Here is a 24,811-nt window from a genome sequence, read left to right as displayed (position 1 = left end):
CATTTCTAATTCTTACTTACATCGAATACGCACTATTTCTTAATATACAGAATCTTATACTTTATTTATATATTATTTATATTTTATGAAAAACGCGATAAATTTTAGAAAATTGTCAACTTGATGCAATCAATATTGAGTCTTTTATTTTGTGATAATTCAATACAAATCACACATTGTGCCATTAGAAAAAGCAAATCGTATATAATTCTGTGAAAAAGAACATAACTTTTTTTTAACGCATACAATTGTAAATTAACAATATATTTCTTACTTAGCGAGAAAAAAACTCAAATTGATTTAAAAATATTATTAAACCGCGAAAGTAAAAATAGATGGTTTCTTCCACTAAATTAAATTAATTAATGTTGCACTTAACTAAATTTCATATTTTTTTGTTTTTTAATCATTTCTACTGCTTATCCTTTATCAAAAACTTATAAATTGTTAAATATAAAATCATTTATATTGTATAAAATTACTGTCAACTGTTCAAAACGCATATTATATAAATACATAAGATTAAAGAAATATCAATCAACGAGTGATTGCATTCAAATTGTCAGTTCTGTGTTTCATTGGTAACGAATTAATAATAATAATAATAATAATAATAATAAAAAAAAAAAAAACTACACTTATGCTGTATTATATTCTTTTTTTTTTACATCTCGTTTAAGGGTCGTTAACTATATAAAATCCAAAGTGTATGAGAACGGAACGAATAATCAAACTTACCACATGCTTAAACAATCGTATCATCGTAATGTACGTTGTAAAAACATATCGATCGTTCCTTTCAATTCAATAAAAGGATGAAATTCCATTAATTAAATACCACCTTTTCTATCACATTTCGCTTTACGAAACAACTAGCAAAGACGCCTCTTGGGTTCGTACCAACATCGAACGCACAAATTTTAGTGCAGCAGAATATTCGTAATCTAAACAAAGATGTAATCAACACTGCATAAATCGTTCTCTCATCGCAAAAAATCTTTTCTTTCTTTTCCTTCTTTTCATACACGCTCTCCTTTTTGCTAACCGTTTTCATACACAAAACGATATACATATATATCTACGCAAATATTCTTTATATTTTTTTTCTCAAATCTTTATTTCCTGTTCAATTAACGAATAATAATTGTTATCGATAAATACTATCCAAGCTATACCTACTAGACTATCGCTGATAGAAACGCATTAGAAATGGTATAAAATGGACATTATCTTATTTCCTCAACAACGCTAAATATATAACCATATTATTTTTTCTTTTTTTTCTTTTCTTTTTTTTTTTTTTTTTTTTTTTTTAAGCATTTTTTTAAGCATATAATTGCATATGACTTACACAATAATACGGCGTTCAATAAGTACACCGTAAGTTAAGTTTCTTTCGGGCAGGGAAGAATAGAATAAAAAGTGCTAATATTAAATTGTGGTAATCGAAATAATATGTTGTGTGTTTTGTTAGGCTCGATCGACCCTTTTTTCTTGGCTTTTCAGTCTTTCTAGCGGCTCGAAATAGACCAACCCTATACTCCGTATTCTCGCAAACTCCAACGCAGCAATCCTGACTTTCGTGTACTGGTCTTTTTTTTTTCACTCGATGGTCACGCTGGTCGTTATCGATCCCCGCCTGGACAACCAAACCCTAAAACAACCGTGCAACAAGAGTTTTAAAAGCATTCTGATCGTTATCATGCTTTTAAAGAAAAAGATTTAGATATGTTGTCAAACAGTTTCTCTTACCCCAAGCCAGCTCCAACCAAAACGGATAGAATATTCGTGATAACAAGAGTATAAAGGACTTCTTTTGAGAACAATCCAATTTTTCCCACTTTCGTTGTACGAATGCTATAAGATTTTCTTTTATTCATTCCCTGAGGATGCTTGAATTTCCAATCTCTAAAGTGAAATATAGAAAAATCGATAAATACCTTGTTGTACACGATCAAAAGATCTATTTATCTTACGATTGAGGTATTAAAAATAGCAAATTCTCATACTTCGGTGGTGCTTGATCCGGACGCGAACTCCATTCATAGATCCAATCGGTGTTCTTCTCCAGAAATTCGGATTCCTGCACATATAAAAAAAAAAACAATATTAAGGAATCTGTTTAATCCTCTTTAAAAAAAAAGAAAAAAATACTCTTATGAAAAGCATCGTCCGTCTTGACTACGTAATCCGATTTAATCCGATTTAAAAATGTTTAAACGGTGCACATGGATCCAGTATCGTCGAGTGAAATTGAAGATACACGTATTCCTACGTCAATTGAAATCGCGGATCAATTTACCAGGCGGCCGTTTTTACACGAACAACATAAAGGAATGGCTGGTTTTTCATTACACGACCTATCTAATTCATCGAGACCAAAATGATCGATGCAAAAATTATCAAGATCAAGATTTCTATCACGCGATGAAAACTCGATATAATCGTTGTAAATCAATTTTGAATGTATTAACAAATATTGAAATATCCTGAAACAAATGTGAATCATTTTTTCATTGTTCCATTCTTTTCCATTATTGAGGAAAAAAAAAATTGAAATGAATTTTTAAAATAATGTCTCTATGTCCATGCCTCTTAACAAATACAATCTATTATTCGAATATCTATTGTGAAACTCGAATACTCGAGTAATTTTAATTTAAAACTTGCAACGAATGAAACATGTAATTATTCAAAGATAAAATGCACATATATTTTTTATCTATGAACAATGTAAAAAATATTCAAGAATAATTTGATTTGACAATCAACCAATCAAGATACGAGTAATGATCATCGTATCATTTGATTATATATAACATACGATATATTTATATATAGATTACGTCTTATCAAATAAAACGTATACGTATTTATAAACAATTCTGTGTTTTAAAGAGAAAAATTGATTATTATATACGCATATATAGGTTTCAATGAATCATGTAATGAATTTAATCAAATTATTATTTACAGTAATCTTCATGATATCGAAATCGTACTATGAATTTATTTTTATTGATTAATTATTATATCAATGATATTTTTTTATAATAATAATAATAATTTTTTTCAGAAGAAGAGGAGAGAATCGGAATATACATTTTTTGCCTAACGATATAATATTCATGAATATAAATAATATTCATAAATATATTGATAGATTCGTCAATCAATAAATAAAATAACGAAAAAATATAATATATTGATGTGATAATAAATAATAAATAATTTCAATATGATATTATCATAAATAACCACACGTAACTAGCGGAATTTTAAAAATATATCCCTTCTCATACTTGTATGACTCACGCGAGACAATATATATATATGTCACTATAGTAATTACAACATATATGTAAAATTATGAAAATATAATATAACATAAATACAAATATTTTTCTCTCGTTATCCATGATCTAATTTATCCATACCATTTGCCAAGATCGTCAACTGAACATACGTTCTTGAAATAGTGTTTTGAGTAATGCGTAGTTAATCTCGACTACGAGTACGTACGATTCTTCTCGAATCCGAATTCATGCTCGAAAACGTCCGAACGAAATTCGGTGTCATAAATTTTCATAAATAGTTCCATAACGAAAAAAATCTAAAAATTAAAACTAAAAAATTAAAATCGCTATTATTAAATCATTTTTATTGGTTCCATAATCTAAATTTTGACTAATTTAGAAGGATCTCTACTACTCAAAATATAAAAATGTACAAAAAACGAGGATGTTAAAAAAGAGAACAATTGTGTTGTATATAATCATATAAAATCGAATATAAAAAGAAGGAATATATATATAGAAAGAAGAATTCTAAACACAGCAAAATATATATTACAGGAGTGCTAGGAGCATAAGTCTCAGAGTTCAATGCACTTAGAATAAACATTGCAACGTGCAAGCAAACCAAGGACTCATGAATAAGTCTAACTAGGTTGCGACTAACGAAGAATAGCTTTAAAAGGATTTTCCTCGGTTGATTTCATCGTACGTGTCAATCTTCCCACACACGACTAGACGAAACTGATGACTGATAATTAGTTCAAGGTAATAGATGCGAATTTATAAAATGCTCTATTTTTTTTTTGTAAATACTGCGAAAATTCTAAAAAAATTTGCAATTTATTTATATATTATATTTATTTATATTTATTTATATATTAATAATATAATTGCCAATCCATGTTATCTAGAAAGAACTCGAATCATCTTTGATCATCGTTTACAAAAAATAGGCGAAGAAAAAAAAATATCCCTGCTTTTAAAATGAAGAACGTAATCCACATGTGCAAATATCCGCTTTTCGAATTTCCAATATATAATTTAAAAATCAATCTTCTCCGCTTCGACTGTAATAGTTTCTCGAAAGTAGAGCACGTAGAGTATGACGAAATAAAAGACCGTAATAAAATTACGCATCAAAATTCAATTTTAAGGAGGTTACGACATCTCGAGACGCAAAAAAAAACTATTGTAAAATACGATCCAAGAAAACTAGGTCATGCATGTTTTGTCTTGAAGAAATGGCGACTGTCTAGCGACTATTAGCCAATTCCGACGAATTCATTTCTTTATCGCGCATGAAGTTAATATTGCATCTCGGCATGGTTTCGAATTGGTTTACCATTCGACCGCTAACGACTCAGTTGAAAAGTGGCCTGGCGTGCTTCATCTCGCTCTTTTCAAACCGCAATTGGCCGCAAGTTTCTTTCTTCTTCGGTACGTCCCTTACTTCCCTTTCGCGAACGTAATAACCGGGAATTACGTCCACTGCCGGCTGTTTCGGACCTCGTTCAGCGAGAAAATCCCTAGCTACCGACGACATTTCACTATGTAATACTATGTAACTCTCCACAGTTTTGCCTCGAGAGGGTCAATGACGAGTTGCACTTTCCGCATATATCTCCATTATTCTTTGTCCGAGCTGTGTTTTCACCGTGTTTCATGAGAATTAAATAAAACTGTTTTTTTTCTATACAAATCCAAAATAAAATATATATTTGATAAAAGCGTATCAAATGAATGTTTATTCAAAATAGATAATGTTCATTCTTTTGTTCTTCTTGATGATAATTCTTGAAATAAGAGATATTGAAAATAATCATGATTGCCTTGTTGGGTACGTGACAAGGATCACAGGTTGTAAACTCGTGGAGGATGGTGTACGTGACCATTGGCACGGTCCTTTTTCCCTCTCCAATAAACTTCTTTAATTGAATGCTGCATTTTTTGCTGATTAATGTAACATGTTATGAATCTGCATAAAATTGATCTTCTGCGAGATCATCTACAAGAAAATGATTATGAATAATCACAATTATTTTTGTTTATGCATAGCACAAAGGAATTTCTAAGCATGCTGAATCCTTATTTTCCTTATTTTATAGCCACTTGTTACTAGAGAAGAATCAATTATTTAGAAACTCTGAAGGAAATAATTCATTTCTATAATCACTTCATATTTCTAACGTCGAAATCGATTATTTATTTCTAATCTATCTATTCTATCTCACCGAATTGATGTATCATAATAAGAGATAAGAGACGAATGTTATTTAAAATCCTTGATATATTTTGATATATTATTCGAAAAAATGGAAAATAACGATTGGAACGATTAACGATATGATTTATGTCGACTCATTTAATGGCGATCTTTTTGAAAACAATCACAAATGACGAAATAATCTCGCAGAGATCAAATCGAAATTTAATTTTCTCTCTAATTAAGAATTGCTTGCGAAAACTTTAAAAGTCGATGAATGATTATAGCATCTCGATAAAATCATTAGTTATAATGTAGTAGCTATTTCGCTATTTTGCGAAATGGAATACAGTTGAAGAGATGGATTTTAGGTAGTGATGCTTTTCTTAGGTGTAGAATAAATGAGAATAGAAATATAAATAAACTACCAGCATAGAACGCGTGCGCATAGTTTAGCACTCGAATTGGTATGCTGAAACTAACACTTACTGTTTCGTATTGAACGCGCGAAATGTACTTACTATTAATTATTAAATAAACAGAGAATCCATCTGCAATCCTTTCTACAAAGTAATTGCAAATAAACTTTTTGCACAATTTAGAAGGCGATTCATGGAATTATACTCGGAAATGTAATTTCCTCTTTGAAATGGGTTGAAAGTAAAATACACATGTTCATGTAACAAACAGGAAAGAAATTTTAATCTCTCTATTTCACGCCACCTTTCTATATTAAATTTCTTGAGAATTTGCGACGCATAAACAGACTTTCTATCTTCATTAATTGTGCAAAAGTTCAAATTTTGAAATTCGATTCAAATTTTGGATTTCTGAAATTCTTAAATTGTAATATTGATCTTGGAACCTTGATACAGATTTGGAATTTTCGGAATTCATTTTTATTGATTTTCTATTTTTCATCAACAAAGTGAAAAACTTGACAAATTCCAAAATAATATATTAAGTTCAATTTAAATTCTCTTGTAAAAATTAAAAAGTATAATTTGTCAACTTTTTTTTTATATTCCTTATATATATTATTACATAAATATATATATATATATCACTATAATTCCACATACAATAATTAATCATCGTAAACATGTTGCCTAATAACGCATAATCATCTTATACCTGGATTCATCACATTCCACATAACAGCATGAATGCTTTCGGAATGAGCATAACGGCCGACCGATTTAATTCTGCACAAGCGCAATGTATCAAAGTATATATAAAGTATATATATATATATACCCTTCTTTCTCCTTCTCTTCTTCTCCATCAACTTGAATCGTTCCTCGAATAAGAATCATCGAGCAAGAGGACCGGTTTTTGCCCGAGATGAGAAAAGTGTAAGAACTCTTTTACGCGATAATACTTGTACCACAGAGATATGTATGAGATACAACGAAGATATAGAAAGCTTAAACATCGATGGCAATATCTCCGATTTATCGACCGTTTGAGGAATTCGTATATGTTTTCCAAAAATTTTATAAGAATCTAAGATAATATCGATGGCTACTGAAAGTGGTATAACTGAAAAATGTGATCGAATCTCGAATCCTAAGATCATCATCATTTTCAAAATCCTCTGAAATATATCATTAAAAAACATTGTCGTGATTCATGTTTTGTTAACTGTACAAACATGCGGACCAATCGAGTGAGAGTATAAATATCAGTGTCACAATTGTCTGAAACATTTTATTGAGTTTCTATATACGGTATGCATGATTTAAACTTAATGAAGCAAATCTTATTGTATGAAAAAGACCTAAGCATAAACGTAGAGAGCAGCGATTCGCTCGTTCACGATCGCGTGATCTGTCCTCCGTAACGGAGGTGTATATGCGCGTAACACCGATAAACACTAACTCAGGTGAACGAACTAGCACAGTGTAAAACTTATGCATAGTCGTATAAGCTTCTTCCTTTGGTAAATGCACGAAACTTTTTTTTCCCTTCCCTTTACCTCGATTCGATTTAAATTACTTTCTCAATTTGGCGCATTTCTCGAATATGCTGGCAACAAGGATCGATAACGGCACTCGGTAAAGTTTATCAAGGTTTCTATATAGAAAATGTACGTAAAGTATGTAGTTGCGAAAATACGAAACTATAGCTGCGAATCCAGGTATCCTTGATCGGTAAGTGGATTACGAGGCATAACAGAGTGCAAATGCGCGTCTATGATTACGAATATGTAATGCGTAGCTAGAGTATCAAGCTCTCATTCGTTGACGCGGAACTAACTTGTATTTTTTATGATTATATTTTTTTCCTCTTCCCCTCCTCTCTTTTTCCTTTATTTCTCTTGAATTTGGTTTGAATATCAAGGTCGTTCATTCCCATCGATTTAATCCCTCCCTCACGTATTTAATGCGTTAAAAATAAAGGAACGAAGAGGCACGAAGAACGTGGAATGAATCGACACGTTCGCGGTGCATGGACAATAATGTAAAAAGAAAAGAGTATCGCATCGGAGATAAGGTGGACGGAGTGCCAGGGAAACAGAAGCTGCTTAAGATATTCTATTTTTAATGCATTATCTAAGCGGTTGAAACGAGAAACGAAAGATTCTCAAAGAAGACTCGGCGACGCTTAGCTTTCCAAAGACCTTGCTTTGACAAAGATTGGCGGGGGACACAAAGAAGCTTGTTGAAAACACGTAGTGAAAACACGGTTGAGCAACTGACTCATGGAAAATGCTCGCCTCTTCGCACCACGTTATCATTACTCATTCCTCTGTATAATTGTCTTTGTCGTTATTTTAATCGTCGATATCATGCATATTGCATGATATTGTTTTTTACTGATAACTTTTGTCTGTGATCGAACGAATTAAACAAAATATACCTTAATGATAGTTTCCAACGAGAGTAGAGTTGAAAAAAACAACATTCCATTCGAGGGATAAATAAACCATGGATAGATAAATCATGGGTAAATAAAGATCCTGATACAATTATCAGCCTGATTTAAATATAGGCGTATTGATTTTCATATCGGTTAAATACACAAAGCTTGAATGAACCAAGCCACCAAATCGTCCAGATAACGATACAACAATCTGTATATTCCGAATTTCTGCCGCGTTATATTTATCAGTTTAAAAACTCGACATTGTACGCCTACAGAAGAATGCAGGAACTAGCGTAGAAATGCCTCGCGTGTTCTATGACCTAGTGCATACTAGAAGAGGTGTGCCGTCAGAGGAGTCAGTGATCTTGTAGACCTTGCATGGAAAGTGTGGCCCCTTTTGAGCTTTTGTTTCGTTCGATAAAACCAGTTGCATGAGTCTCTTTGAAGTACTTCGATTGGACATGCGTCACGAGAAAAATAGAGCAACGACCAGATGAATGGGACGATATAATTTTCTCTTTAGATTGTATTGAATTTATAAAAGGAGGTGTTATTATTGGAAAGTATTTGGAATCGTATGCCTCGATTTATAAATGGATACGTAACGATTAATCGGTCTGTTGATTTCACGATGACCCTTAACATGACAAATAAATGGTTGGAGGAACGCACAGGAATACGAGCACTTAAAATTATTTGTCGTAGTAGTGAATTACACAGGCACACGATATTAGAAATCGATTATGAAACTGACCTTGTTGCAGCAATAATTTATATAAACTCCCTTGAGTTCATCCTCGGTTGATAATTCCGTGTTTGGACTGTTAGGTGGACTCTTTGGGCTGTAATAAGATAATAAAAGATTTTACGAATTTTATATTTCTTTTTTTTTCCTTTTTTTTTTTTTGTTATCTGTTATAAACGTTTTTACATTTCAAGATTCCAATTGTTAAGCAGATTTATCAAGCTGATAAAATCATCTGATAAAGAAATTAGAGAGATGATAAGAATTTACAAAATATCGCATTCCTCTTTCTTCGTTTTGTTTTGTTTCTCTTATCGACAATTTAACACGACATCAACTTATATATGTATATTACTTTCTATCATATGACCTCCGCATCGTATGATACTTTTTTTCCTATCTTTCACGCGGAACTACGAATGATAATAGATGACCTCATCGAACATCTGCGCCATTAATTCGCAAATAATGTAAAATTATATTAATGTTCCTTTTTCTTTAAAAAAAAATCATAAAGAAAACGTATAATATGTAAAGAAACATGTACGAAAGAAATCTTACATGCAAAATTTATTGCTTCTTTATCGATCACAAAAGATTGCGTTTTAGAGTTATTCCATTGTATATTATTAAGCTTGTAAAATACGAACTTTAAAAAAAAGATCTTATCTCGAGATGTATCACTTATTTATTTATTCATTATTATTTAATTGTTTAGCATCGATGTTAATTTTAATAATCTCAAGATTTAATCGATTAATAAAATTTTATATATGTTTTCTATTTAATGAATTTTTAGAATTAATTACTTTTACGAATATACAAATTCTGTTGTATCATTTATAAAGTATTCGTAATTTCGTGTATAATTCTAACGCTATAACATCAGAAAAAATAGACATAAAAAAAAAAAAAGGATCTAAAAAAAAGTTACTTGTACGAACAGATCACAGACACGATGAGAGCATGGCGTTGTTTGCCTTTTCCTTCTTTCATCCACGGGTTCTTGAGATGTTCCAACGAGTACAAAGAAACCGGCCAGAAAAAGATCTCTCCCTCCGACATCTGATTCATGCTTATTATTTACTTTTTTTTCCTCCTCCTCTTTTTCTCCAGTTCCTTCGTGCTCGCATACGTAGGATAAGGCAAACCGGGTTTTTTTTAATGGCCCTTCTCAAAAACTGGGTGGATTTATTTTTCCAAAGAAAACAATTTAGATAGTAATATCAGGATACAATTATATTTGGCAATAAAATTCTCGAAAATCATTAACAAAAAATAACTCTCAAGAATTTTTTACTCAAATGCATTCCCATATTTACTGCAATTCCATTTCGGAATAAAAATCTTGAAAATGTTTATTGAAAATATTTTTCTTACTTTACATTAAGAATGACAATTTTAAAAGTAATAAAATATTATTAAATATTTTCAATACAAAATCCATATATGAAAAAAAAATATTCTCCTATACAACTTTCGAGAATTTGCTCTCAAATAATAAACTCGCATAAAAATAATTCTTCAAAATATTTTTTTCTAATAAATATTACATTGAGATTAATTGTCCACTCTTAATGCACAAACATTTGTTTGAAAAATAATTCTTGAAAATTGTTTTCGAGAGCTTTTATGAAAGATTTAAAGAATTAATTTTTAAAAATTCCTTTCAAATTCTTATTTTGTAATAAATAATATTATTTTGAATTGTTATTTGCCATTTTAATTTTGCGTAATATTGCGTAAATAATAGTATTAGAAATAAGAATAATATATAAGAATAATAGTATTAGAAATAAGAAAGCAAGAGATTGAATTTTGGAGTAACGTTTACATTGGCGATAATAAATTAAATAAAGCAAATACCTATCCCTTGGTGTGCCTCGACGGGAAGATGCCAAAGAATGCCTAGCGGACGAGGGCAAAGAATCTCTTTGCGCTTCTCTAAGCAATCGAAGATATTCTTCACCTCCACTACTAAACGGTAACGGTGTTATCCTGTCGGGAACTGGATTCAATTCCACCCAAGATTCTATAAAAGAAAAACATATGTAAAATAATAAACTTAATATCTACAAGTATATGATAATATGAATTTTAAAAAAATTTTAAAATTAATAAAATTTCCAAGAATTATAATATAAAAAAATTTTAGAATTTAATTAAAATATTTAGTTTTATTTAATTAATTTAATTAAAATATAATATATAATTTATTTAATTAAAATATAAAGTTGAAAATTATTCTAACAACAAGATTGTATTATAATTTTGATTAGTGCTTGATTTGTACAAAGATAATAATCGCTGTGTATATAAAGGAGAGAGAATCACGGTTCTGTTTCATTTGTCATTCGGACTCTGTATCGAACACATCGCGAATTTAACGATTCCGAGATGGGATTTCATTCAAAGATATTACATTTGTGCATTCTATTCACATCCCATTCCATTCGAGATAAAATTTTTTAATCAACAGACAATGAATATTCTTGGTTCGATTTTAAAAAAATTTGATTAAAAATTGAAAAATTTTTTCCAATATTGAAAAAAAATTTTGATAATTATATTATTCAATTGACACATGTATATTAAACAAATGAAATGGAACCTTATAATAAACATTATTTTTCAAAAATTATTTTTGAAAAAATTAATATCAAACTACGAAATGTAATATTAAATCCAAATGCATTTACAATTTATTTCTCAAAAATTTCTTTTAAATTTTAAATATTCTGTGGTATTAAAACACTTCAAGCTACTATACATATGTTGTGTCATTGTATTGATTTTCAAAGATGATATTTGCTTGTTGCGCAGTTATTAGTTGATATAATAGCGTTCGTTTTCACGATACACTGTATTCTTCGAGGCGATACGAAGACAGGATGCTTATTGTAAAATGAGACAACTTGATTGAAACCTATACGCTAATAGTAAAAACAAGAGGAACTCGATTTCCTGAAAATATTTAAAAGGAGAAAAAAAAACACACCTAAGATTTCTTAGTGCATATATAATAGCGTAAAACGTGATGAAAGAATAGAGAATTATCGAAGTCTCATCGACTCGATTATCAAAAAGGTTTACGGTCAAGGCCGACGTATATTAACTCCGATGTATATTATTAATATATATTTATATTGCGTCATACAAATACTCGAATGAGTATCAACACAATCATGATATTAAATTATTATTCTCCTGAAAAAAAAATCCCAAAATTTGTTTTTTAAATCATCTCGAAATCGATTTTATCACGTTTGAAAGTTACAAGATGCAAGAATCGTACGTATATTTGAATCGAATGAGCAAAAAAAAAATACTGAAATATTTTTTAAAACGCAAAATAAATGATGTATTTGTTTTTTATAAATATCCTATATTTTTATTTTTCTCTCCGTTTTTTTATAAGTTGGCAGAAAAATTATTCGCCTAAATATATAATGATATGATTGAACTAATTAAAAAACACAACCAAAATATAAATTTCAATTATAATTATTATATTATATAAAACAAACCGATGATGCGTAATACCAAGAAAAATTTTCATATGATTTGTAACAATTAATAAATTATCATCGTATTTTCTTCATAATATTGATAAAAAAAATAATAAAGATCAATATAAATACATAATAGTTTTTCAAGATTTTAAAAAGTTTCTAAGTAAAAACAAAATTCTTATATGACGATACTCGCACCGAATAAGGTAGATTTCACAAAAGTGAAATCTACAATTGTTCGATAAATTTCCACTTAAATATCATACATATTATAAGAAATTAGAGAGTAAGATATATACTGTTATACGATACACTTAATAACCAATTATATTAGCCTCTAAGGCAAATGTCAAACATCGTTGAAACTTGTTTTTCCATTAACCTTCTTTTTAATGTATATCTCATATTTAAAGCTTAATATCTCTTCAAATTCTAAGGAACAATAAATGTTCTCTTCAACATCCGCCCATGCCAATTAAGCGAATTACTGTGATGTCTCTTCATAAATAATACAATCATTTTTCGCAATAATAGATAATTATATATGAAACATCGATTCGATCAATCATCGAAATAAATTGTTTATAAGAGACGTCGATTTTCATTAATCAATTTTTTTCGTTAATCAATATTTGTCAAAATCGCGGAGAAAAATTAGTAATATCTTTTAATTGCATAATTTAAAGTGAATAAATTAATTCCTAATAGAAATTGAATTTATTATAAAATCTTGTGGGAAAAAAAATTGTAAACTGAAATTATTACATTGCTCCATTTTAACAAGAATTCATATTCATAAGAAGACTCCTTTTCTCTTCTAGAAAGTTGAACGATCTACTGATATATTGATATATTATATTATTTACTTATATGTACATATATACAATATTGATTACAATATTCATAAGAATATTTCAGAAATAAATAAAGAAAATGTGATTATTGTAAATCTGTATCTAGATATTAAATATTTCATATCTAGTATTTGAATATATCTAGTACTTGAAGATCTTAAAAAATTAGAAGAAAAAAATATTTAATTGAATCTTAAATTTTATTTTCTTAATACTAAAACAATATTTGTTTTATGATTATTGAAAAATTAATATTTCATTAAGAGATATAATTATACTTATTCATTTTTATGAAATCATTTTTACAATCATTATAATCATTTAAAATATATATATATATATATATATATATATATAATAAATTAAGTAGTAGACTGATAATTCTAATATTAAAAAAAAAAAAATTTAACTTTAAAAATCAAAATCTGAAATTTGAATTTCTATAACAAAATGACAGAAAATCCATTGAACAGATACGAAATTAAATTTATTTAATACAAAATAGAATTTATTATTATTTATTATTATTTATGTATATTTATATATTATTAATATTTATATATATTATAAATATTATATTATTTATATAATACTAAATTAAATTTTTATTCAATTAAAAATCATAAGTTTTAATACAAAAAAATTCTTAATCGATTTATTAATAATCATGTATAAATCAAGAGATCTGTATCGAATAAATTTGATACAATTTTTATTTAGATAATTTAATTATTGAACCGAAAAAGTGCAACAAGCTAGTGGTAATCGATGATGACATCATTCATTACTCCGTTTTATTAACTTTATGCAGACGTGTGGTACATGATAAGCCGCGATACACAATGAACGTGCGCTCATATAAATCCAATGTAAATATTCTAATTATCGCAAATGGTAAATGTAACGATAACTTCACGTAAAATTTTCTCGAAACGCAAGATTTTTTATACAATACAAATTAATTGACGATCATTGTTCTATGATTGACAACATTCATATCTTGAAACGTCACAATTATTAATTAATTATTCGCGAATCAAATTCCAGTACAAACTAGAAAAGATGTTGGTCAAATCGTGTTTTAAAGATAGCATAGATCTAAAAGAAATAGAAAATTGTCACTACGTATACTCTCGTGATTTTATCCGGATAGATATGAAGAAATTACAGCAACTGATGGAATTATCGAAGTTCATTAGACATCAGATTCAAGAAAAATATATCAATTTATGTAAACGGGTGAAAAAGAATATGAGAAATGAGAAAGAGAATAAATAAGAAAAAGAATTAATGAAGCAAAACCAAAATTATCTTATTTTTCTTAATATTAAATATCGATTTCTAATTAAAAATTATATTCAGATATTTTTTCTTCAAATCCTCTTCAGAATTTTTATTTACCTTGTATTCAAAAAGCTAGATTTAAAAAGAACCGAAAATCAATCGAATTTTTTGTATAAGACATATTCGAAAAAAACAACTCTATTTAATCGAAATAAACGAATGCACAGCAAGGCCACACGTGTTAACTTTGTGAATACAATCGCGATGCTGCCGCATTGAACGTAGAAAATAAATAATACGACTTAACTGTGTTTCTCTCGCCCTCTTCTTGATATTTTTCTGCGCAAACATGTTGGAACAAACACACGTGATATTGATAGCATAATTGTATTACAAATTGAATCTGTAAACTGTATGAATTCTATCAATAATTTTTAGTAAATTATCCCGGAATTCAATTAATTTAAAATACATCATTTTAAATAATAATAAAAATTTAAGGAACAATGACAAGGTAATTTTGTGATTTGTTTATACAAATTATAACCAAGTTGTGAAGTGGTTCCAATGCAAAACGAGAAGTAATAATTCAAACCTATCGTAATTCGACATGCCTCGCATATCTATAGATAAATATTGGAATAAAATAATATTTTACATTTCACATGTCATACATACTTTAAAAATTATCCAGTAAAAAATTGATAATTTTTGCGGGATATTAAAAACAAAACGAAAATTATATGATGATTTAATCGACGAAAAGAAATTGAAATGTACATAGTGAAATAATAGTGAAAAGCGCATGAATGACTGAAAGAAAACGCTTCTAACGTATTCCATATGAGAAGTTTACAAAACATGGCAATATTTTTTTTCAACAAACGACAACACACTAAGATTTATGAGCATAAGCCACGTAAAGACAAGTTTTCCGTAAAGATAAGTTAGACCGTACATTTAACATACAAATATGTATGTGTGTATATATATATATTGAGAAAAATATATATATCAGAAATAATAAAAACTAAAAAATTTAAATATATACACCTCAATATATGTTGCATAAGAAATTTCGCTTTAAAATTGAAGTATGATAAGTAAAGTTTGGAATTTTTATATTTAACAAATGCGAATTTTTGACGTAATTAAATACGTTTTCCAACATTGATTTCACTATATTTTACGCTTTATATATTCATATATAAAAATACAATCGTTTAATCGACTTTTTTGTAACTCATATAATTTAAAAAAAATAATAAGATATATCAATGAATTAATTAGTTTCTAGATATATCAAAACTGTCAAATCATCGCTGAATAAAGAAACATATGTATTTAAAATTTTTATTTGTCAAAACGTAAACTATAACAATAAAATTGTTCTATTTGAAAAGTTTTATATGTTTTCAAAATGTTTTATGTTAAATGCTGTTCTATCTTGATTTTTATAAAATGAATAGAAAAAAAGAATCGTTGATGAATTTTAATTTAAAACTAGATTCAAATAATCTATTTTTTCATACAAATCTGAAAAAATTTTGATACATTTTTTAAGCTAATTGATCTATAAATTTTCATGAATTTTGTTTTAAATTCATTTCTCAGATATTAAAAATTACAAATTGAAAAAATTAGATAATTAAATTTTTATCTAATTAAATTTCTAGTTAAATTTGATTTTTATCTAATTAAATTTCTATCTAGTTAAATTTGATAATTAACATATCAATAATATATCAATTTATATGCAAAGTATACAGAAAATTCCGCTGACATAGACGAGACGAAGAAACAAAAATGGCCAGGAAACGTCACGTGCCACAAAATCACGATGGGTAGGTGGCCTTAATGAATTGAATTAAAGTCCGCCAACGAGCGTTACGTTTAAAAATAGGTGCGAACGTGACCCTTTTTCATCGGCCCGATATTTTAATCAAACGTCCCGAGGAGGATGATGCGATAGTACGAACGGTCTTTTAATCTCAGTTTTAAATATCTTTTTGTACAATGTACGTTGTATGTTGAAAAAAAAATGACTCGGCAATGTTGCATCTTTTTTTCATGATATTCAATATAATTTGAGATATAACATGAGATTCAATATAATATATAAACGACATAAAAACAAGAGATTTTTAGAGAAAGGCAATTTACTTTAATAAAGAATAAAATATTTATCAAAATTTGATAAATGTTAAATAATAAATAATTATTCATTATTTAATAAATAACTTTTTTGCAAATAAATATTTGATTCTTTCAAAATATCCAATAAACAATTTTATAAAAAAATTTTATATATAAAATTCCAGGCATTTTTTAGCATTCTTCGTTTCAAGTTAAAATTACATTCTCAACGAAGAAGAAAGCAAAAGGAAATAAAAGATTGAGATATTTCGAAAGATACGCAGATACATGGTTTCAGTCACGTTTATTCTTACAAGAACGAAAGGACAATAAGCTTTCCATGAGTTAAGTCATGTTTCAAGATTATCTGTTAATGTCAGGTTAGCTATTAATGAAAGTCAACTTTTTTTAGAATAAGTAATGTTTTTAACAAATATCACTAAACTATGTTTTTATGAGAAAAATCATTCACTTATCAAATATCTTCCATTTTGGAACCCCTCCATAATATTCTTGAAAAGGATTTTTTGATCAGGATGCGATAACCATATAAGCGATATCGAACGTCCGGCATCCAGTCGTCCTACGAACGCTAAAATTAACACACAACCGCTATATTTATTGTGACCACTCCTATTCTTTTCCAATTATATGCAGGAAATATCTGTTAACCATGCAATGCAAAGAAACATTACGTCATAATAATAATAACTTGATGATGTTTTCTAGATAATACTTCGATTCTTATAAAAAATTTTGAACATAGAAATAGATACAAGAATTTAATTGACAATGAGTATCATGTCCATTAGAATTATTTCAAAACGATATAAACTATTCAAATATTTATAGAAATACTGATTATAATTATTATATAATTCAATAACGAACAATTCTTAAATAGAGCCATTTTTTCATATGAATAAATAAATAAATACATACATAAAAATGTTAAATAATGTTAAATATTATATCTTCTAAAATTATATTTTAGATACCAATCTGTTTCAATCACCGTTTCACGATCAATTTGTTCAAAAAAAGCAATTCATTTTTCAAAAGTTATCAATAAAATATTTATTAAAAAATAAAAATTGATATTCAGCTTCATTTTAAGGAAAAAACTTTATTAAAAAATAAATTCCAAATCATTCAAAGATCATGAAAAATATATATGAAAAATAAATTTTATATTCGAACATTTTCTAAATTTTTTATCGTGAAAAAATAAAATATATATACATAAAATAAAAAATCTTCTAATAAATTTTTTATCAAAAATATCAAAAAATATTTATTGATACACAACATAAAATTCTTTTCGTATAATTATGATTTTAAATTGAATGAATAAAATTATATAATAATATATATAAAATTATATAAAATTATATATAATAATATTTGAAATTATTAATACACAATAAAATAATTGAAAACTCTAAAAATCGAGTTAAATTATGTTAAATTTTTTTAGGAAAATCTAATATATTATAATATAACGCCGGCATATTAAATTAAAGACAAATGATCGCGCCAAAATCTCTAAAATATATATTATTTTATATTGATAATGATACAGTAATCGGATACATTTTTCAAGAAAAAAAAATATTATAATATAAAATATCTTAGATAATATGTCCTTGCAAACAAATATATCTATAACGTAAAAGGAAAGAAGATTGCATTTGTTTATGCGTCAACCGCAACATGCGAAATGGCCGCAACGTTCGATTGACAGCTGCTCGCATTCAAAGAAACGAATTTTCACTTACCACCCAAACTCTCATCCGAAGTGAATTTTACAGTGGATGCCATCATAATCCACGCACTTAATCACTTAAAAGCTAATAATGCACACACGATTGAATAGACAACTGACACTTTCGTGAAACACGTTATGAAGAAAACGACGCATTCACAACGAAGTACCGTGGTAAAATGCTCGATGAGACGCGCGACCGTGCTTTGTTTTGATAGAACGTCAACACACGCACGTCAGCCAAACCAACCAATCACGCGACACGCGCTTCAATGTAAATACACTACGTAAGTCAAAATAGTAATAGTGCCAATGACCATGATAGATTGTTTTTACTACGTGATTCAATATACGTATCTTTTTCATTTATTGTATATAAACTCCAAAATATATTTGGAAAATGTAATTGCTTTAAAATAAAAATAAATTTAATCGTCTAGATATAGATTGTTGATTTTAATATCTATATATGAAAAATATTTATTTAAATTTAATTATTTAAAATTCATTACGTTACATTTTTTCTTACTCAAATTATAATTGTTTTTTTTATACTTTTTTATATTTATTTATGTACTTGAAATTTATATTATTTTAAATTTATATTATAAGTATAACTTATTGTTTTTCTTATTTTGAAAAATTCATGAAAGAGAATATATATGAAAATAAAAAAAAAAAAATTAAAAATATAGAACATATTTTTTAGAAAACTTGTATATGAGTTTTATAGTAACATTTATGTTATTGATATTTTATTCATTGATGAAGTAAAATATTTTTATTTTTGAACTGTTTTCATTAAATTTGTTACAATTAATTAAATTAAATATGAAGACATTAATCAATTAAAAATTTAAAGCTTTATTTATTATCAATATTTAAATTAAAATCAATTTATGAAAAAAAAATATATTTATCAATTTTTGGTGTAAAGTGCATTGCTCTTTTTCTATATGATGGCAGCACTATCCCAATATTACTTCAAGGGTTAATTTGTGTTGCACGACACGTATTTTACCCATGAACTGCGTAAATCGTGTTTTCTATCACAAATTGTCCGAAACCACATCATTAAAAGGTATATCTGTATTTTACATTTATGGAAATATTATTTTTTCTTATAATAATAACAGACGCACGATATAATTATAAGTAAAGATTAATAAATATCGCTTTGTCGATACTAAAAGTAGACAGTTAAAAATGGTTGCCTTGTAACAGATCTGTCAAGTGATATTTTACCGTATCCAATTGCTACGATGCAATAAATACTATAATTCCAAATTTTTAGTTGTCAATGTGTTTGACGATAAATTTGAAGTAAATGCAAATACTAAGTAATTTATACGAAAAAAATGTAATTTTATAGTTAATGCTACCATATGTGTAAACGGAGCTATTGTATATTTATTTCGTTTATACAATTCGTTCGTGTAAGAGTTCAAGGTTCTTCTATATATATATATATAAATATATATATATATATATATATATATATATATATATATAAATATCTTATAATTTTGAAATATTATATATATTTTATTGGAATAAAAATCATTCTTTTATTAAAAAAAATATAAATATAATTTTTTGAAATTAAAAATTAATATATAATAATAATTCATAAGAAAAACTAGATATGTGACTATATAAAAAATTTATATTAAAAATTTAAAAATGAATTTGTTCATAGGTTCATTGTGTTGTTAAATACATATTTGTAATGAAAATGAAGATTCCAAATAATCGTTCTGGGAACGATTATGGAAATGAAACAGGAATTATCTCTTACATGGATAATAATTTTGATTCTGAAATCGATGTACAAGGAACAGAAGAAAGTGATTTTTCTGAGTACCTTTGGATGGAAAATGAGGAAGAATTTGATAAAGAGGTTTTGTAATTAAAAGTTTTATGTTATTTGTAAAATTTTCTTTTTATATAAAATTTTAATAATATAATAATTAAAAATTATAGGTGATTCAACAATTAATGGAAGAAGAATTAACAGAAGAATGTTTAAAAGCAATGTGGGAAGATGAAAGACATGAACGAAATACAAATTCTATTGCTTGGTCCACTGCTACAAGCATGCCTGAGAATAATAGTGCTGAACTTTGTCAGCAACTTAGTAATCTAAAAATGCATGATGATCTTGCTAAGCAGGTATAATTTAATATTTAAATTTAATTACTATATTATATAAAAAATATCATATATATATTGAATATTGAATATTTATAAATATAATAATACTGAATTTCAAATAAATAACTTATTTTTAGAGTACATTGAATCCAAATGCAGCTGAATTTGTTCCAGCATTCAAATCAGCAGTAACATCTGTAAGTACACCACCAGAAGTTACTGCAGAATCATCATAGAAGCCATACTTTCATTTGCTTAACTGAATAAAACATAGGCTATACATATGGCTAATGTTTACTTCTCTCAGTAACACAGTTGTATTAACTGAATTATGTTAAAAGTTAAATAACTGTCCCTACACGTACAAAAGTATAATGATTATCAAAGCAGATAATACATAATGCTATTATATGATATTTATGACTAATGAAGTCAGTTGCATAACCATAAATTGAAAAAAATATATTCAAATTTTTATAGTCGTGAGATATTGCATAATATTATAAACATTTAATTTTACATATATATTTTTCCGTGATATAATGGACAATGACATATAAATCACTTGTTATAGAAATTTGCAATTTATATTCTTAATTTAATCAAAAAAAAAAAAAAAAAATATTTTCAAAAGTAAATATCTTATATAATTTATTCTAAATTGAGATAACAAGCATACATAATATATATACGAATTTTTATGAGTTGCATTGTATACATATCTGTCAATGAATTTTTGCATACAAATGAACATACCCTTTTTTTTTTTAATTCTTTCTAAATGCTTCTTTTTTCAGATCTGAAAGTTTTTATATACTGTAGTATGCGTTTCTAAATGAAACACTTTTCTAAGAGTTCCTTTTGTAACACTTATTTTGTACTGGTATACATCTTCTATATCATTGTGACATGAATTAATATTATATACTGAAGTCGTTAAGACTGATGTAAGTAAAATATATTGCACCCAATGCATATTTCATTTATAGAACAATACTTAACGCATCTAATTATACAAGAAAACAATTTTAATTTTTATTTTTATTATCAATTTTTTATTTAAAAAATTCTGGTCGTGTTATAATTCTGGTCCTCTATCAGCATATGTCTTGAAAGACTTGAAGATCTCAAGGAAAAGTCTTACACAGGCTGTGAAGGACACTTTTTCTGATTCTATTTTGTACATTGAGAGCCAATGTACTACTTATTTACTTTAATTAAGTAATAAAATTATTATAAAATGATATTTTAAAACTGATTAGAGTATGTATATGAAATGTAATATTATTAAAAAATATAAGTGGTGAATGTATTTTGCATTATTAATCAAAATTGAAATAAGTATTAATATTTTCTCATTATCTTGATATATATTATAAAATTTTGTTAACGAAATTTAAAGTTTTTAGTAATGAAATTTTTAACAAATAAAATTATATTTTAATAATCATTAATCATACATATTCGCCACTTATACTCTTTGAATAAACATATTTATGTACAAATTCTATTAACATTCTCTGCATTGTGATAGATACATACATGATTTTATAAAACCGCATGAATTAAATTTACATTACTTTAGCCACAATATACTTTAGTATGAATGCAATAACTGTGATTATGAAGCAAATTAAATAGATTTATCATAGAATTATTCACAGTTAAAAAATCTTATTAATTTCTCTGTGCTTCTTATTATTTTGCTTTCAAATTTTGTTCACATATCTCTTCTATTTGTGACTCTTCATAAAAAAAATAAAAAATTTTAAAAATTATAAAAAAAAAAAGAGTAACATATTTAGTGTAAAATACATACATAATTATAAATATTTATAGATTTATTTGGAAGATTCAAATTGAGTGGTGCATTAATCATATAAAACAATAACAATAAATTTAAATAATTTCTTTTATGTTTTAAATTTATCTTAGTATGAAAAAAAAGAGACTGTTTTTTTAGATTTAAGATAGTTTCTTTAACAAGATTTGATGTATATTTATTCTTATCATTTTTTAAAAATAATATCGATAAAATATATCAATTGAAAGCATTATTTAGTTTATATAATTTTACTTTTTGCAATAAAATCTTTAAGAAATGTAAGTATGAAGTATATCAATAATCGTATAAACATATATCTTGTAGTCATCAAATCTGTGTCAATTTAAATGACATGCAGTATTTATATCATATTATTAATATTTTTAGTAGCATGTCATATATATCAATAAAAAGCTGTATTTTAGCAGTAGAAAAATATAAAGAAATCATCTGGTTACAATGTAACCACTATACAATGTACCATTGCATAATACTTTGAGTTTTCCAAAATTTAAATGTCTCAAATTTAAATAATATCAAAAAATAAATATCACATTTTTTATGAATTATTTCAATAAGTATATTTCAATAGTACCTGTTTTTTTTTGGCATGTAATGATAATTACTATTATTATTAGTAATAAGGTAATTAAGTTTTAACATATAAACAATTATAATTATTTCATATATTATGTACAATCAAAGATAATACTTTAAGAAATATAAAAAAAATTCATTATTGCAATAACATAATTTAAATAATTTAAATGATCAACAAGCACAAATATTTTATTTTTATTCAATAAATGATATTTGATTGTGCAATATATATTTTTTCAGCTTCATATTGAGACAGAAAAAAGAAAAATTCAAAAGATTTTTAATGCAAAAAATGCAGGTAAATAACTTTTTCCTGTAATAATAAACTTTTTTCTTTACAAATACTATATACATTAGAAAATAACGTATAGTGAATTAGGATAAAGATAATTATATTGTTTAAGCGAGTGTGAATTATAATTATATCATTGCCATTAATCATTTGCATTTGCAATTTCCTGTATTGTATTATTTTTTCTGTAATATTTAGTATATAAATGAATCATATAAAATACAAATCTATGTATTTGAGATTTCCTTTCTTTTTTTCTCCTTTCTTTTATAACAATTATATTTTTTTATATAGGATAATAATTTATTTTTAAATATAGTACATAAAAAATTCATAATAATAAAAAGATATTTGTTAAAAGCATCACCTTGTATTTGGCAGCATATCAGTAATTACAATTAAATCTTACAATTATTTTTATTTAAATTAGTATCAGTTTTACAATAGTAAAAAATTGATACCAATGCATATCTTATTAAAAGCTATGAAATTGTTTTATCTCATATTTTTTGCAAATGCTTTAATATATTTAAATGCAACATTCATTACAATAACTACACTAATATAAATGAAACAGTATATATAATGTGAAGCAGAATTTTATATTATTATCTATTTGTCACATATATAACATTATTTTCGTAGTTAATTAATAATTATCATGTAATGACAACTATAAAATAAATTAATAAAATTTTTATATATTTTTTAAATAATTTTTTCAAATATTATCTTAAATATATGTCAATTTTAAATAGTAATATTGAATAAATTTTAATAAGAAAGAATATTTATTTCAATAAAAAAATTCATGAATCAATTATCAAAAAGCTTTATAAAAATGTCTTTAATATAATACTTCATCCATTATACGAAGTATGAAATTGGTATCAGTTTTTTTACAATTATTTTTTACATACTACAACTAATATAAAATCATCATAAAGAAAAATTTTTTTAAAATATGTAGTTATATTTACTTATATACAATCATTAAATACTTTGATGTGCAGTCTTTTTATTCCAATGCAATACTGTCTTATTTATATTATTTTTTTGCAAATTTTATTAATATAAAGTAAAATTATTTTTTCACTAAATTATAAATATAATATTAAATAGTAAAACATGCAATTTTAATTAACTGAAATTTTATAGAAATATAAAATATTAAAAATATATATGCAAAGCAAATGTATAAAACAAAAATAATAAAAATTAAAATTTTACATAAAATATAACTTGTTATTAAGTGTATTTATAGAAATGAATTCATA

The 24,811-nt window shown here is 26.2% G+C and overlaps 2 protein-coding genes across 5 annotated transcripts; one reads left to right on the top strand and one right to left on the bottom strand.

The window, feature by feature from the left end:
* Positions 1-633: 633 nt before the first annotated feature.
* Positions 634-18,834, bottom strand: LOC122712821 (BCL2/adenovirus E1B 19 kDa protein-interacting protein 3). Of its 2 annotated transcripts, XM_043932749.1 has the most exons (7): positions 18,677-18,831; positions 17,371-17,490; positions 10,979-11,144; positions 9,122-9,209; positions 2,010-2,083; positions 1,753-1,908; positions 634-1,654 (listed from the first exon to the last, which is right to left on the bottom strand). In XM_043932749.1, the coding sequence occupies exons 1-7, from the start codon at positions 18,720-18,722 to the stop codon at positions 1,603-1,605; spliced, it is 702 nt and encodes a 233-aa protein (XP_043788684.1). In that variant the 5' UTR covers positions 18,723-18,831; the 3' UTR covers positions 634-1,602. The 2 variants fall into 2 exon arrangements, with proteins under 2 accessions (XP_043788684.1, XP_043788685.1); XM_043932750.1 differs by lacking the exon at positions 17,371-17,490 and having other exon boundaries at positions 18,677-18,834.
* Positions 18,835-19,630: 796 nt separating this feature from the next.
* On the top strand, positions 19,631-23,657 carry LOC122712859 (polyadenylate-binding protein-interacting protein 2). Of its 3 annotated transcripts, none has more exons than XM_043932825.1 (5): positions 19,631-19,744; positions 20,363-20,563; positions 20,647-20,835; positions 20,955-21,014; positions 23,483-23,651. In XM_043932825.1, the coding sequence occupies exons 2-5, from the start codon at positions 20,393-20,395 to the stop codon at positions 23,546-23,548; spliced, it is 486 nt and encodes a 161-aa protein (XP_043788760.1). In that variant the 5' UTR covers positions 19,631-19,744; positions 20,363-20,392; the 3' UTR covers positions 23,549-23,651. The 3 variants fall into 3 exon arrangements, with proteins under 3 accessions (XP_043788760.1, XP_043788757.1, XP_043788759.1); XM_043932822.1 differs by lacking the exon at positions 19,631-19,744 and adding an exon at positions 19,900-20,099 and having other exon boundaries at positions 23,483-23,657; XM_043932824.1 differs by lacking the exons at positions 19,631-19,744; positions 23,483-23,651 and adding exons at positions 19,903-20,099; positions 21,615-22,071.
* The last annotated feature ends 1,154 nt before the right edge of the window (positions 23,658-24,811 follow it).

Source organism: Apis laboriosa, unplaced genomic scaffold (assembly GCF_014066325.1).
Source record: "Apis laboriosa isolate Shangri-la unplaced genomic scaffold, ASM1406632v1 scaffold21_cov150, whole genome shotgun sequence".
Lineage (NCBI taxonomy): Eukaryota > Metazoa > Arthropoda > Insecta > Hymenoptera > Apidae > Apis > Apis laboriosa.
This window is presented reverse-complemented; position numbering and strand designations above follow the sequence as displayed.

Excerpts from the sequence above, each read along its gene's own strand:
- LOC122712821 (XM_043932749.1), bottom strand. The coding sequence starts at position 18,722 with ATGATGGCATCCACTGTAAAATTCACTTCGGATGAGAGTTTGGGTG. Across the intron at positions 11,145-17,370 it reads AAATGGAAGATATTTGATAA|AATCTTGGGTGGAATTGAAT; the intron begins GTGAATGATTTT and ends TTTCTTTTATAG. Across the intron at positions 9,210-10,978 it reads CGAGGCACACCAAGGGATAG|CCCAAAGAGTCCACCTAACA; the intron begins GTATTTGCTTTA and ends ATCTTATTACAG.
- LOC122712859 (XM_043932822.1), top strand. The coding sequence starts at position 20,049 with ATGTGTAAACGGAGCTATTGTATATTTATTTCGTTTATACAATTCGTT. Across the intron at positions 20,100-20,362 it reads CGTTTATACAATTCGTTCGT|GTTCATTGTGTTGTTAAATA; the intron begins GTAAGAGTTCAA and ends ATTTGTTCATAG. Across the intron at positions 20,564-20,646 it reads AGGAAGAATTTGATAAAGAG|GTGATTCAACAATTAATGGA; the intron begins GTTTTGTAATTA and ends TAAAAATTATAG.